Below are 12,834 nucleotides of genomic sequence, written 5' to 3'. Positions count from 1 at the left end.
ACCCTCACAACAATCCTGGTGATATTATTATCCCAATTTTACAGATGAGGAAACTAAGGCAGCCAGAGATGAAGTGACTTGCCTAGGGTCACACAACTGGTAAGTATCTGAGGCAAGATTTGAACTCAGATCTTCCTGACCGGGTCCAATGATCTATCCACTTTGTCATCCCAATGTCAAATAATGAAGAATAGCTAGCATCTATAAAGCACTTTTGGGGCAGCTAGGGGACACCACAGTGCACAAAGTGCTGGGCCTGGTGTCAGGAAGCCTCATCTTCCTGAGTTCAAATCCAGCCTTAGACACTTACTAGCTATGTGACCTTGGGCAAGTCACTTAACTCTGCCTCAGTTTCCTCATCTGTAAAATGAGGTGGAGAAGGAAACTGTTCAAAATTATTCACTCCAGTATCTCTGCCAAGAAAACCCCAAAAGGGTCACAAAGAGTCAGACGCAACGGAAACGAGTGAAGAAGGACAACAGAGCCCTTTAAGGTTTGCCAAGCACCTGATTCGCAGGGTGGTTGTGAAGATCAAGGGAGGTCACAAGTGTAAAATGTTATGCAAATGTCAGCCATGATCTCATTTGGTCTTTTTCATGACAACTCTCTTGAGGAAGGTCCTCCAATTGCTATTATCCCCACTTGACAGATGTGGAAACTGAGGCTCAGAGAGATTATCTACAGTACGTATGACTGGAAAAAGAAGCAGGCCAGGCACATAGCACAAGAGAGATGGGCAGGGCAAGGGGCTACAATGGTCCCCATCAAATATCTGAGTAGCTACTGGAAAGCTTGCACACCTGGGGAGGCTGCAGGCAGGACCTTAGCCAGGGCTGTGCCCATGGTAGGTTGTAATTCATAGAACTGCTCAATCTTCTCATGAAACTGGCTTTTTTTTGTCTGAACCACCAGGAGGATAGGACTCCCCCCATTCAATTTAACAAACATTTATCAAAGTGTCCGCCATCTACAAAGCCCTGCGCTAGGCACCAGGGACACACAGATAGAGACACACAGCACAGATCCTGCCCTCAAGGAATTTATAATGGAATCACGGAATATCCATATTTAGAAGGGACCTTAGACACCATCTCCCATTGACAACACATCCTTACATACACTTCAGCAATGGGGAACTCACAACCTTATGAAGCCATCTGCTTCATTGTGTTTGCATGCTTTTCCTTACATGGAGCCTGAGGCTGGGTCTCTGCACCCACCCACCGTCGATCAGCGGGCAAGCAGAACAAGTCTGAAGAAAGGGTGACCGGCCCAGGGCTATCAAGAGAATGCTCCCCTTCCCCATTCTACTACACTCATCCTCAACTCCCTAACACAACGTGGGAAGAAGGCGTTGCAGTCACCATCCTGAGCTATAGACTGGTAGAGATTCCACCTGGAGAGAATGCCTTGGGCATGGGGGACCCATAGAGGGAAGGAACCAGAAACTGGGTGCAAGGCCCTTCTCAGGCATTCTACCAAGGGTGCTGACTGCCTCGATTCCAGCCCCCTCCCTCCCTTTCAGGAGAAAATGGAAAGTCTAGGAGGCTTGATCCTCGTCCAATTCTTGAAACCCTGGAAGCTTCCACGACATCAGCCCCGGTGAAGGCATCAACAAAAGTAACAGGAAGCCGCTGTGGTCATCCCAGCCCCAGCTCCAGCCCAATCCTCCCCCTTCTTACCCTTGGCCCGACACTTTCTCAGCTCTCTGTCCTGGATGAAGCCAGCGAACATCTGGGACTCCATGAAAACCTCCAGGAAGCGGCGGATGCTCTTAGAGGCCACGGATTTTCGGAAGGCCTCCCGCTGGAAGGCTCTTTCCCCCTTCTCATTTTGAGTTAGGAACAGAGAATAGTGCCCGATGGTCTCCACAAAAAAACGAATAAACACCTCAGATACCAGCCCATTCAGGGTATTACACTCTAGGAGGGACAGAGGGGGAAAAAAAAAAGGGAATTGACAATTACTGGAGGAACTTTGGGAAAGAGAGGTACATGAATGCATTATTGGTGGAGCTGGGAATTGGTCCAACCATTCTGGAAAGTAATGCCCCAAAAAGTCACTAAACTATACATCACACTGGACCCAGCAATGCCACAAGTAGGTATATATCCCAAAAAGGCCAAAGATAGAGAGAAAGAATTCATATGTGCAAAAATATATTTGTAGCAGAACTTTTTGTTATAGAAAAAAAAAGTGGGTGTCCACTAAATAGGGAATTGCTGAAAAAAATTTTGATATAAGAATGTAATGGAATGCTAAGAAATAGAAAAAGGATGAATTTAGAGAAATCTGGCATATGATCATATGATAATGCAAAGTGGACTGAGCAAATCCACTTAGACACTATAATAACGTAAAGGAAAATATCTTACACCACAATAAAGACTTAAGAAATCTGATCCACGTGATGAACAATCCTTAAGTCCAGAAGACCAAGTGGGAGAACAGACTTCCCACATCCTGGCAAAGAGGCAGTGGATGATGGGCCCAGGAAGAGCCCCCCATGTTCAAACACTAGCAATGTGAGAATGTGTATTTTGCTGGATTATACTATTATATATACGAGGAAGGGCTTTTATTTGAGGGAAAAATAGGCAGGAGTAGTGATGCAAAAAAAAGAGAGAAAAAGTAAAAAACGTCAATGAAACATTGAAAAATATGCAGGAGAGAGAAGGAAATATAAGGAGGGGCATGGACAAACTGAGCAATGTTGGTATTATCATGTTTAATTTTAGTTTAAAAAAAGTCTTTCATTCTAGAGACTCAGATTCACATACAGAATCCCTTTATATGTTCTTTGTGTGTTGAAATGTTCATGTTGTAATTTAAAAAATAAAATAAAGCTATTTTAAGGAAGGGAAGGGGAAACATTTAAACCCCACCTCCTCCGGTAGGCCTTGCTCTGAGCTCCAGGCCGCAGTGAAAATTCACACTTCTCTAGGCCCTGGTTATAGCCACCATGTACTGTAGTATTTTGCTTCTTCATCATTTTGCCTGCCTGGGTCTTGTCTCCATAATTGAATTATTGGCTCCCACAGGGCAAGGCTTCTTTTGGCATTCCTCAACCTGCCTACTATAGCACAGTTCACGTAGTAGGTCCTGAATGAACATTTTCCATATGAGTAAAAAGATCACTCGGCCTGGAGAATCTCTACATCCACCAAACACACACATAAATGTCAGGGCCAAAGCTGGATCCTGAACCCCTGATCTGTAGAGACCCTCCTTGGTCACATATGTAGTCTCCCTCCCCACCAAGGAGGCCCTGGGCAGGACAGGAAGAGTTCTACAGGGAAACTTCACACAGTAGGTCAACAAGCATCTAAAGGAAGTAGCCAATAGGCCTCTCTTCACTCTTACTATCTGAAAGATTTAAATTAATACAAAGCTGAGTATCTAAATAAGCTTCCCTAAAAGTGACCATAATGGGGACCTATATGCAGGGGTATAATCTAGGAAGATTCTCCAGGATGGTTTACATTTCTAGAATGTAAATTCTAGACATCATCTGAGAAACTAAATCCCCCTTCTCCCCTGAGACATTGAGGGGATCTGGGCTTGGGGTATTCCAGTCTGAAGGGAGGGCCTGGGAAAAAGGTTTCTCCCCTTGTGCCTGGGACTTTCTGTTCTTCCATAGGGCAGGCTAGGCTTGGCCCAAAACATAGAGAGTAATTTTTAAGGGTAAAGGGCCCTTCTCTACTCCTTGGCTATTCTCCAGCCCTGATAGTTCCACTGGAGTCCAGACCAGTCAGTCCCCTTCTTACCATCATCAGAGTCACTATCAGAGTCCTGGGAAATCAATTCATTCTTTCTTTCCAGAGCCTGCTCCAGAGCTGCCTGTAACTTCCTAGGCAACAGGGTGTCCTCGTCATCCATCTGCAGGTATGAAGTAAGAAAGGGCTGCTCAACTCTGTGGCCAGAACACGCTAGATCCCTCCCAGACAGGTGAGCACCCACCCTCACTCTTCACTCTCCAACTCTGGCTTCAGAGAACCAGAGGCTGGAAACATATGGGATCTTACACCTGTCTTACTGATAAAGAAACCTGGATTCCCAGAGTTTAAGTGACACGGCCAAGGTCATCAAGTTAATAAGTGATGGAGGAAGGGCTAGAACCTAGGGTCTCGTGGCTCCTTGTCCAGAAGACCACCGAGCTGCCTGTCTTCTCAGAGGATGCCTGCTAGAGGAGGAAGGGGACTTCTAAGGGGCTTCTTTCCACTGCCAATAATGGAACCCCATAACACTGAGAATTTAAAAGTATAAACCTGAATCCAGTCTGACTCTTGTTTGTAAGGGGTGAGTTGCTAATATGATGTGTAGGACCAGGGTTCTTAAACCTTGGGTAATGTGGGTTTTGTTTTTTATATTTTCTAACTGAATTTTGGGCAGCAAAAGGGTGCAGTGGATAGAGTGCCAAGCCTGGAGTCAGGAAGACCTTAATTCAAATCCAGCCTCAGACACTTACAAACTATGCAACCCTGGGCAACTCTGTTTGCCTCAGTTTCTTCATCTGTAAAATGAGCTGGAGAAGAAAATGGCAACCCACTCCAGTATCTCTGCCAAGAAAACCCCAAATGGGGTCATGAAGAGTTGAACACAACTAATCCACTAAACAACAAAGTAAATTGTAATATAATTGGCTTCCTTTGTAATCCTATGTATTTTACTTTATGCATTTAAAAACATTCTTCTGAGAAGAGGTTCAGAGGCTTCACCAGACTGTCCTCCAAGGAGTCCAGGACACAAAAAAGGTGAAGAAACTCTGTATTAAGGGAAGCTCTGAAGGCTAGTCCAAGCCTATAACCCAACAGCTGGTGGGACAGTAGAGGCCACCAGTCATGGGCTAGCTCACACCTTGCTTACCTGTCGGATGAACCGATCAGATCCCAGATTCACCATCAGGGCCTAAGAAAAAAAGAGAATTCTAAGGTAATGTAAGGTTTTCACCAAGCCATTTTTCACCAAGGTACATCCTGGAGCTTAGCAACCTACAGAGTAAGTTTGGGGTACCAACTCCAGCCCAGAGATGCCACTCCAGGAGAAGTAGGTAGAGGAACCAAAAGCAGAAGGGAGAGCCTCAGGACAGCAGACAAGGTCAAACCCAAGAAGATCAGCTGCCCTCCCCTTCCCTTTCCCCTCCTTCCTTGCCCTCCCCCTTCCTGCCCCCAACCCTCCTTCCCCAGCCATTAGGACCCACCTCCTCCACAGGCAGCTCCTTCAGTTTGGGGAGGGAACTGGAGAGCAGACCAACCAGAAAAGGGGTGGGGCAACAGACAATGTCGATCATGGAGGCTGGGAGCACAGGGATGAAGGTGTGCTGCCAGGAGAAGGGGTAGAGCAGGGCGACCACTGCATGGGAACAGCTGGACAGGGTGCTAGAGAGAAGGAGAAAGACAGAGCGCCTAAGCCTGGGGAAGATGGCGGGCTCGAGAAGGGCTAAACACTAGCCCCAACCTGGGGGAGCCTCCCGAGGGCATAGGGTCTTCAAAAGATACCCAAAAAATTATTACAGGAAGGCCAGACAGGGTAGGGCACGGCCTCCCCATCACCCCAAGAAGACCCAAAGCTGAATCACACCCAACCCTTTTTGTACGACAGATAGGAGCATGTTAGTGAGTTAGATACACACAACAGTGCTCCCAAGATGGCCTGGCCCAGCACAAGGGTATGGGATAATAAGAAAGGGAGCGTGCAAGGCCAAATCTGCAAGTGTAATAGATGTATATATGGCATTTTAGAACTTCTTGGTTTTTCTGACTTCTCTTCTGGTTCTCCTCCTACCTGTCTGACTGGTCCTTCTCAATCTTTTTCAAAGGTTCATCATCCTCCATCTTCCCTTAAGTGTGGAAGAATGTCCTTTCTCTTCTCTCTCTTGTACTCTTTCCCCTGGCAATCTCAAACTCTCTCCCTTCTAATTGTTTTGCTTATCACAAAAATGATGGATATTCTCATTGTGTGCTTTGCACATGTGTTTGTATGTGGTTGAAGATGAACAAATAGGAGTGTAGGTGAACAGAGATTGAGTGTGTGTTCTGACTATGTGCAAAAAAAGTCTATGATTCACTGGCTCGAAGCATGTTGGAGCTGGAAAGGACCAGAGATCATTCCAATCCAACTCCTCATTTTAAAAGAGGAGACAAGATCAGTGAGGGGAAGAGAATGTTTCCCTGTATTGCTGACACTGTGAAGTTGACTTGGCCTAGGTACAAGTTCTTCTGGCAGAACCCCACCCTGTACAGAGTCTTGTCTTCAGGGCCTCAGTGAGGTGACTCCACCCACTGTCACCTTGCCCAGGCAGGTCTAGGGTAATAAATTTCTTTATCAAGCCTGGAAGGCCCCTCCACCTCTCTTCCACAGCCATGCTTTCTATCCCTTTAGACCCCTGAGCACAGCCCCATGTCTGTTATAACATGAGCCCTGCCTGGTAACTCCTATCTGCAGATTTCTAAGACCCTTCTCCTGGAATAGACAGGTGTGGTGGTGGTTTTGGGGAGGTAGAGAGAGGGGCAGAGGGGATCTCTGCTCAGGTTAAAATGGCAGATGGGGAAGGTTACCGGATGTGTTGCTGGACCAAGTTTCTAAGAGGCCCAGATAACATGTTGGCTGGGCCCTCTAGTGGATGTCTTATTCAGGCTTCCAGGCCATTCAGTTAAATAAGTCAACTAAATAAATACCTATCCATCACCTACTATGCATAAGGCATTGTATTAGGCAAAATCATAGCTCTTTCTCCAACTCAGGCAGATAGGAGTAATCTATCTAAAATACTGAGATTTTTCTAGCACTCTATAGTCTATATTCCACAAAGTCAAGACCCCTCCTCTCCTTCTATCCCCAGGCCAGTGGAAGCTTCTTCATGAGAAAAGACTTGGAGAAGAGGGGAGATTTTTTGTGATAGTAAATAGGAGTACAATCCAAACCCTCTAGGGCTGCTGATGTTTGCATCCCAATCCTGCGTACTCTGTGCCGCCTGCCCTCCCCCACCCCCTGCCCCTTAGCCCTGGCACAGAGCACAATCTCTGCATAGCCAGCCAGCCCTAGGAGAATGAAGAAGCCCCAGCCTTGGAATGTGTTCACACCCGCAGCCTGAAGCCATGGGCAGAAACAATGGCCACATTCAGAGTGATATGATAAGAAGATGGGGAGGGGGTAGGAGGGGCACAGAGGCTGGGCAGAGAAGGAAAAGCCAGAGGATGGTTATGGGTTGAGTTTTTCAGGGTGATAAAACAAAGCCTGGGTCAAAGCAGGAGCCCTGTGAAACAGGTGTGGCAGCTGACCCAACAGGGAATTTGGGTCCTTCCTGGTTTCCTATCCCCCTGCAAACATGATAAGCTTCCCAACTAGGCCTTCATCAAAGTCAAAGACAAAAAATATTAAATGGCACAAGGCCAAGGTCAAAACTCACTAAGTTATATCACTAGAGACGCCGCCTTCTGCACTGGCATCTACCCATTAAGGCCCATTCATTGCCAGACCAAAGTCAGAATGGGTGCAACCCCAATTCTGGGCAGCTGCCAACTCAAAAGGACCGGACTATTTCTTACTGGAAAGTTTACCATACTTACTGCTTTAGAGTATAAGAAACATTGGGGTTTGGAAGTAGGGGAAATTTCCCAATGTTACTTTTGAAATAGGGGAAATTTTTTCTTTTCAAAACCTTGGCATTAAGTCTTGATTCTCCTGTTCCTGGGGCAGGGAATGAGGGAGGCAAAAACAAGAATGGAGGTGAAGGAGGAGGGACAGGCCTCTCACTATTAAATTCAATAAACTGATTCACTGCCTACTATGTGCAAGGGCACATTGTCATTAAGCAATGTCTAAAAATGATCCATACACATAAATACACGCATGCATATAAAGAGATACATACAGTATAGATCCTACCTTCAAGTGATTTATAACCGGACAGGAGGGAAAGACGTATTCGATTCAACAAATATACATTAGATATAAGGCACTAGATAAGGGAGCGTGGACAGAGGAGGCTTTGGGACGGAACTTTGGGTGAGTCCCATCCTTGGATGGTAGAAGGAAGAAGATGATCCGGCAAAGGAGAATCAGAATAGAGGGCAGAATGAAGGTAAGATCTTGTCCTAAGTAGACCTAGCCCAAGCATAGGTAGATAGGGCCTCACTATGAACAAAGAAAGAGCATGATAAAATAGGGCCTGTAGGAGACATTGTGGAAGTAGAAATAATGGACTGGATTGGGGGGGGGGGGGTCAAGGAAGGGAGAAAGAGGAGTCAAAGATGACCCCAAGGCTTCAGACATAAGGTTAGGGTTTTTCCCCCAAGGAACCCAGTTGGGCAGACTCAATCCTCTGGGGTCCTTTACTCTGGCCACCAGGCAATGTGACCATTTCCCCTGGGTAGCTCACAAGCTTCAAGGCTGCAGAACTCAGGGACTGAGGGGCATCTCCCTCTGGGGTTCAACTCTATTGTGGAGCTGTTCCAATTCCATCGTGTTCTAGATTTCACAGATTCACAGACACAGAGGGACCCTGACTATGTAATTCAACATGTTACTTTTCCCTCCCAGTTTTCTGTCACCCGCAAATATGATAAGTTTGCCAACTATGCTTTCATTCAAGTCAAAGATAAAAAATATTATATGGTACAGAGCCAAAGTAAAAATTACCTAGAGCACACCACTAGACACATCTCCTTGTGTACTGGCATCTACCCATTAATGCCCACTCATTGAGTCTGATCATTTAACCATATTCAAATCTGGCATCCAACCACCCTACCATCTAGCCCATGTCTCTCCATCTTGTCCACAACAACAGGCTGTGACTGTCAAATCCTTTGCCAAACTCTGGGTAAAGTATTTGTGGCTGTCATTGTTTAGTCATTTTCAGTCATGTCTGGCTCTCCGTGATCCCATTTGGGATTTTCTTGGCAAAGATATTGGAGTAGTTTGCCATTTCACTCCCCAGCTCATTTTACAGATGAGGAAGCTGAGGCAAACAGGGTGAAGTGACTTGCCCAGAGTCACACAGGGAGTGTCAAAGGCCAGATCTGAACTCATGAAGATGAGTCTTCCTGACCCCAGGCCTGGTGCTCTGCACCATGATGCCAGCTAGTCAACAAGTTTAAAGGTTTAACGTCTTCCCAAGTGGTCAATGGATCCAAAAAACAGACTAGTCTGATGGGCCGACCGGTAGGGGCACCAAAATGCAGAATGAATTGAGGATGGTCAGTAACACAAAGAAGGCTTTTTAAAGTTATCTTGGGGTAAGAGAATTAGTGAAGAGACTCCTGTCTCTTGTTGGCTGCTTGGGACTAATGAAATAATGGATGACAGAAAGAACTTCTTAACTTTTATTTTGCTTCTCTTTCCTCAGTTACAAACAAATTGTGGCGTGGGAAGAACAGAGCAAAAATAATTAACAGAAGTTGAAACCTAAGGTCAGTAAGGAGATAGTATGAGAGCACCTAATTGCTCCCAATAAGCTCAGTTCAATAGGCCTGGGACTGAAAGAACTGGAAGACGGTGACTTCTGAACCACTGTCAGTGAGTTTTGCAAAATGGGGGGAACAGGAGAGATGTTCTTCAGGACTGTAGAAGGAAAAATGTCCCTTTTCTTTTGTCAAAAGGGGTTAGAGTCTTCAAATGACAGACTAATGACACTGAGTTGAATTCCTGAAAAAATGATGTATTATTAAAGGAATGGTTTGTGGGCATTTAGAAAGGGAAGAAGTGATCACTAAAAGCCAGCACACAGCTTCATCAGGAACACATCATGCCACATTAACATGATTTCATTGACAGCCTTACAAAGCTAGAAAATGAGTTAAATTATATATCATTTGATATATATCAAATGATATATGATCATATATTTAGATTTCAGCAAAGCATCTGACAAAGTCTCTCATGCTATTGTCACAAACAAAATGGAGAAATGTGGGCTAAATGATCATAATCTTAGGTAAAGTTGGAACTAGCTAAATGTCCAGGTCCAAAGACAATCATTAAATGAATTATATAAATTTGGAGGAAAGTTTCCAATCATGTACCCCCCAAAGATATGTACTTGACCTGCTGTTGATGTAGTGAAAAAAGACCTTGAGATAGAGTTGGCAAATCTGGGATTTAAATCCTGCCTCACCACTTACTAGCTGTGTGACCATAGTCTCTGCTATCTCAGTATCTGTTCTTGATTATATACTAAAGGGTTTTGAAAACCACAAAACATTATATAAATGTCAGTTACTATAATCAATTTTTATCAGTGAATTGGTTGAAAGCTTAAATAATATGTTTATCAAATTTAGAGATGACACAAATCAGAAAGGGATTGAATTACTAGGTTTGGGAACAGAATCAAGACCCATAAAGATCTGCAAAGGCTTGATTAATTTTTGGACTATATCTAATAAGATTAACTTATACAGAGTTAAAAGGTAGCTCAATGAATAAGAGTGCCAGGTCTGGAGTCAGGAAGAGCTGAGTTCAAATCCAGCTTCAGATACTTAGTAGCTGTGTGACTCTGAGCAAATCACTTAACCCTGCTTGCCTCAGTTTCCTCATCTGTAAAATAAGCTGGAGAAGGAAATGGCAACCCACTCCAGTATCTCTGCCAAGAAAACCCTAAAAGGGATCATGAAGAGTTGGACATGACCAAAAATGACTAAACAACAATAATAAAAAGTTAAATATAAAGTTATAATCTAGGTCCAAAAAAGTCAACTTCAGGATGAGCAAAAGTAATGGCTAGATAATAGTTTTGTGAAAAAAGAAAAGATCTGGAGGGGTTTCATTGACAAACAGCTTAAAACGTGTAAGATATATGAGTCAAAAAAGCTAGAATGATCCTAGCCTGCATTTAAGAGAGGGATAGTGTCCAGGGTTAGGGAAGTATTGGGATACCTTGCCCTACTCAGACTTTCTCTGGAGTATTAGGTTCAGTTCTGGCTACCACATTTTGGAGAGGCTAATTAGAAGATGGACCGCATCCAGACAAGGGTGCCCAGGAAGGTGGAAGGCCACGAGATCATGCATCATGCATGAAATCTTTGATTAAAGAAAATGGGATTATTTAGCCTATAGAAAAGAAGACTTAGTGGAAACATGATAATTGTCTTGAGACAGGGAAAAACCAACCGAAGCTTGTTGCAATAGTCCCAGCAAGAGGTGGTGAAGGATTGCCCCAGGATGGTGGTTATGTGACTAAAGAGAAGGGGACACATATGTAAGATATTACAAAGGCAGAAACAGCCACTCTTGGCAATACATTAGGTATGTGAAATGAGTGTGATCCAAGAATCGAGGACGGCACTGAGCCCAGGTGACTTATTTTGGTGGTGCCTTTGACAGTAATAGAGTATCTGGGAAAAGACGAAGGTTTGGGGAGAAAAAGAATGAATTCTTTTTTTTGGACGTGTAAAATGTGAGATGCCAATAAGACATTACAACTCAAGTTATACAAAAGGCATTTGGGGGTTTCAAAACTAAAGGTGAGGGGAGAGATTAGGGCTGGATATATAGATATACGCAGAATTATCTGAGTAGAGATGATAACTGACTATGGGAGCTGATGAGATCACTAAGTAAGATAATCATATAGAGGGAGAAGAGAAAACGGCCCAGGATGGAACCCATGGAGACACCCACTAGGTGAGCATGAGCCGGACGAAGATTCTGTAAGAGACACTGAGAAGGTGCGGTCAGACAGGCAGGAGGACCAGACGAGAGCAGCGTCACTTGGAAGTCTGTCAGAAGTTGGGTTCTTTTGCTGGCGACGTAGAAGCAATCTTCAGTCAGGTCTGAGGTAGACTCTCATGTTCCCCAACATGAACGCTCCCTGGGCTTACCTAAACCTTAATGCACCCAATTCCTTAATAAGCTGCTTTACTCTTAGGACTATGTGTAGCTCTAAGCTGTTCACAGCTCACTGTCCAGCCTGGGCACTGCCACAACACTAACTGTGGATGTTCACAAGGGACACATTTACAGAAGCACTCACGTGATGCTCCAGCCACGGCACTCAGAGTCACGGGGAGGAGAATCCCCAAGGAAGGCAAATGGGAAAAGCCTGGCTCCTCTGGAGGGACTGGCAAGATTGTTCTTCCTTTCCTTTTTCCCCTCCTCCCTCTCTCCCTCCCTCCCAGACTCCCAGCACTTCCTCCTGGCCCTACCTGAGCTTGTCAGCAACAAAGATGACACGCCGCTCCAATAACAGGGAGGCAAAGATACGGATGAGTTGGCGCACGCTGAGGCAGGTGAACAGGCACTCAAAGTCTACGTGCTCCAGGCGTGAGTCCATAGGCCGCCGCAGCTCCAGCACCTATGGGGAGCCAGGCAGAGGGAGAGGGTGAGCCATATGGATGGGGGCGAGGGGTGTAGGGTGGCTCCTTTCCAGGCCTGAATCCATCCCCAATCCCTCTACCTGGGAACCCAGGCCTTCCCCTTCTCTCTAGGTCCCCCAACACCCAAAACAGTCACAAAGACAAATACCTTTGCCTTCGCTCTTGGCCAAGCTCAAAGGAGGGAAAGGTGGAAAGAGGGAGAGAAGAAAGAAAGGATGGATGAAAAGAAAGAAAGGAAGAAGACCAAGCTTTTGGAAAAAGGGAAGGGAAGAAGAAAAGGTTATCCCAGTGCATTCAACTCTCTACAACTGGACCTGCCAGGAAAGGGCTCTTGGTCCATCCAGCTTCCTCACTCATGGGGTAGGGAGGCATGAAGGAGCCCTACGATGCCCTGATAACCTGCTGGAGCAGCTGTCTGGTCATCATCTCCGAGTTCTCCAGGCCGAGGTGCTGGCCCTAGCTTGACTCTGCTGCTGCCCTGATCAGCCGTTATAATCAAGGAAGAATACCAGATTAC

At 45.3% G+C, this 12,834-nt stretch overlaps 1 protein-coding gene across 3 annotated transcripts in view; it reads right to left on the bottom strand.

Moving 5' to 3' along the window:
• The window catches only part of ST5 (suppression of tumorigenicity 5), a 213,514-nt gene that overhangs the window by 1,693 nt on the left and 198,987 nt on the right, over window positions 1–12,834 (bottom strand). For all 3 annotated transcript variants that reach the window (XM_027852699.1, XM_027852700.1, XM_027852701.1), the window contains 5 exons: window positions 12,147–12,295; window positions 5,201–5,378; window positions 4,867–4,908; window positions 3,768–3,879; window positions 1,683–1,922 (listed from right to left, as the gene is read on the bottom strand). In XM_027852699.1, the coding sequence (XP_027708500.1) occupies window positions 1,683–1,922; window positions 3,768–3,879; window positions 4,867–4,908; window positions 5,201–5,378; window positions 12,147–12,295 (721 nt within the window). The remainder of the gene's footprint in view (window positions 1–1,682; window positions 1,923–3,767; window positions 3,880–4,866; window positions 4,909–5,200; window positions 5,379–12,146; window positions 12,296–12,834) is intronic.

This window comes from Vombatus ursinus, unplaced genomic scaffold (genome assembly GCF_900497805.2).
Source record: "Vombatus ursinus unplaced genomic scaffold, bare-nosed wombat genome assembly UNPS02009770.1, whole genome shotgun sequence".
NCBI lineage: Eukaryota > Metazoa > Chordata > Mammalia > Diprotodontia > Vombatidae > Vombatus > Vombatus ursinus.
The sequence above is the reverse complement of the archived record's forward strand: the minus strand, read 5'-3'. Positions and strand labels throughout refer to the sequence as shown.